The sequence below is a fragment of the Trachymyrmex cornetzi genome, unplaced genomic scaffold (assembly GCF_001594075.2).
Source record: "Trachymyrmex cornetzi isolate Tcor2-1 unplaced genomic scaffold, Tcor1.1 scaffold883, whole genome shotgun sequence".
NCBI lineage: Eukaryota > Metazoa > Arthropoda > Insecta > Hymenoptera > Formicidae > Trachymyrmex > Trachymyrmex cornetzi.
The window spans coordinates 70,369-73,741 of NW_017300227.1; the positions used below are offsets into that span (position 1 = coordinate 70,369).

At 30.3% G+C, this 3,373-nt stretch overlaps 1 protein-coding gene across 1 annotated transcript; it reads left to right on the plus strand.

Moving 5' to 3' along the window:
• The first annotated feature begins 521 nt into the window (after positions 1–521).
• Positions 522–2,501, plus strand: LOC108769302 (uncharacterized). Its single transcript, XM_018520207.1, has 2 exons — positions 522–639; positions 2,080–2,501. The coding sequence occupies exons 1-2, from the start codon at positions 522–524 to the stop codon at positions 2,499–2,501; spliced, it is 540 nt and encodes a 179-aa protein (XP_018375709.1).
• The last annotated feature ends 872 nt before the right edge of the window (positions 2,502–3,373 follow it).

Here is a 3,373-nt window from a genome sequence, read left to right on the forward strand (position 1 = left end):
GCAGCGACACTGCCTTGGCTACTTTACGCAAGCCGGCGAGTTGCGCCAGATCGAGATTATCGGATCTCAATAAGGGCTGAACCGGTCAAGTTCTAAGTGTGCTCAATCGATTGCGACCGGTCTAAATATAAATGAAAGTGTTTTTATTTTTTCTCTACATGCCTTACGAGCGGAGATATTGCGATGCAAAATCTGAAATCTTTGATCTGGAGTTTTATTAACGTCGTCGATCATCAACCAGACAGACTACGTTCAGACCAGAGGAAAAATGTACTGTTCATTTTTTCGATAATAGATGGCTTTTGATTCTATCTAATCAGCAGATTAGCACTATTGGCAACATTGAACATGAACATGATCCCACATGACGTGACGGCATGACGGCATACAAATACACATTAGAGCGCATATCTGTGTGATTTTTACACATAATTTCATACAATTTTACATTTATTTCGTTTGTATTGCTAGATACTCGCAAAAAATTACTAAACTCTCCGATCATAACCAAATAGGAATAGATGCAATTAAACTCATGTAAGGATGAATTTAATGTCATGAATCATGATGATTTTCATGTGAACAATATGTTAATCAGATATGACAATGATGGCAAACCTATTGATCATATTTTTATAAGTATCATCACGTCATAAAAAACCATGTACTTCCTCTAAATGTGAGTACTCAGTAGATTTATTACAAACGTGATTTTATTACGGTTAAGAATTTAAATAAGTTATTACAAGAACGAAGGACTCTTAATTTAAAAACAATAACGAGAAAATAAAGGGCACATAAGAGTCAAATATAATGAAGTATTTTAAAATATGAAAAATCAAAAGAAATTTTGAATAATATAATATTCTATAATTAATTAAAATATAACATGTTTCGGTCTCACGATTGAGCCTTCTTCAAATATGCATATAGGAGATGTTACATTGAAATGAAGCAGTCGAATAGATAGAAAAAATTATACATATAGTGATGATGGCCAGTGAGAAGCTTTGCTCAGAAACGGAAATCACTCGCAAACGGCTAGATGACCGGTTGTTTGATATTTTCCGGTTCTGGTAACAAGCCAAGTTAGAAATAAATTAAGAGGATAATAAAAAATTAAGCAATAGAATACTCATGAGTTGTTTTGACCAGAGTGACGATTTTACTTAATTTTTTATTATGTTCTTAATTTATTTCTAACTTGGCTTGTTACCAGAACCGGAAAATGTCAAACAACCGGTCATCCAGCCGTTTGCGAGTGATTTCCGTTTCTCAGCAAAACTTCTCACTGGCCATTATCACTATATGTATAATTTTTTCTATCTATTCGACTGCTCTCTTCCAATGTAACATCTCCTGTATGCATATCTGAAGAAGGCTCAATCGTGAGACTGAAACATGTTATATTTTAATCAATTATTATAGAATATTATATTATCAATAATTTCTTTTGATTTTTCTCATGTTTTCAAATACATTTATATTTATACTTATTATATTTGACTCTTATGTGTCCTTTATTTTCTTGTTAAAAATTTAAAATAAAATAAAATAATTTTTAAAATTTTTAATTTATACTTACATGTGATAGAACATATACATTATTGAAACAGTGGATTTATGTTAAAAATACATTTTTTTTAATTTTTAAAAAGATGAAATTTTGTTATCAACACAATTTACATGTAACATATCTCGGTCACTTTATTAATCTACATTTCTTAATTTTTATGACAATTTTTATAGTTGTGTACAATAATAAAAATTTAAGTATAAATAAACAAAATGAATAGATAATATTTTAAAAGAGAAACGCTATTATAGTACTAACGCGTTGTTTAATTATCCGCGCAATATCGGCTTAAGTGATCAAGACAAACAGGCAATACTGATAACAGAAAATACTTGAAAATGCAATATGCTATGAATAATACAATAACCTCAGCTGTTTAATCGCATTCAGCTATATATACTCGTCTCTTTTTGATCCATGTCGTTCGCGCAAACTATCATTCTTGTTATGAAACTTTCTGAATATGACATTCCGATCGTAAGAATTCGTTTGATTACAGATAGACTTCCAACTGTGCGTTTACACAACACCGGTACTTGATTTGATATATTTTCTCAATACAAGTCCTTCCTTGGATATCATGGAAAACAAAAAAAATATTCTATTAAACGAATACTTTGACACCTTATCAGTGACTATGAAACAATTGAATTGCAAAACACAGCCGCTCACCATGGAAGAACTAAAGGTTACCATAAAGCGAAAAGCTAGCTATGAAATGATAGTATTCTTCGTCATTTTACCATTTTTGCTATGCTCTAAGGCTGAGGCGAAAGATTTGGATGAGTTAAGTTCTGATGGAAATCCAGGTGTCAAAAGCGAGAATTTTAGAAAGTTAATGATAAAAAGACTACCACTGTATGACGAATGGGGTTTATTGGATCTTCTAACGTATACTTTATGCTGGCTACTTTTAAACGGGTAAAATCTGAGGTCCTTTGTATATAATATTTTATCTACCAAATTAAAAAGTAAAACACAAATGATACTGTTTCTTGTTATTTATATACAAGCTTATCTTTTTAAAAAAAGGTAAAAAAAGCGCTAAGCGTGCGTGCTTTTCGTAAACATTATTTGGGCCGGTTTCACCAACGCCAATTACCTAATTCGCCGTGGAACTGACTAATCGCGTTTGCTGTTTAGTGGAATTGACCACTTATGGTTGACACGTATGGTTGATTCGACTTAATCGGGTTGGTGAAACCAGTCCTTTGTATATAATATTAATTAACTCTCTAATGATATGTATCATTCATATAAAAGATTTGATATCAACAATTGGCGCCAAGTTAAATTCCTCAAAATTTTATGTATCGATCGTAAAAAAGATTTGATATCAACAATTGGCGCCAAGTTAAATTTCATGTAATTCGGATACCAAATTAAATAAATAATATTGACTTTAATGATATGTATCATTCCTATAAAGGGTTTGATATATCAAGTACTGGCGCCAAATCCCATTTCTTTATTTACTTAATCCAAATAATACTATCTTTAATTTTTATAAAATGAAACCTAAGTATACGTATATCTTATTGAAGGATCTTCCTATTCCAATCCAAATGGTTTAAATTCCTCTTAAATGAAATTATTATATCACAATTCATTCAAAGATATTTTCTTTTCCAACTAAAGTAGTGGTTACTTAATTCTCTTTCAAAATAATATACTTGGCGCTGCTAGATCGAGTAAGAAAAACTATAAAAGCAATTTAAAATTAGAATAGTAATTAATAAATATAAGTAATAAAAGGTAATTATAATTTAAAATTAATAATAAGAGTAATAATAAATT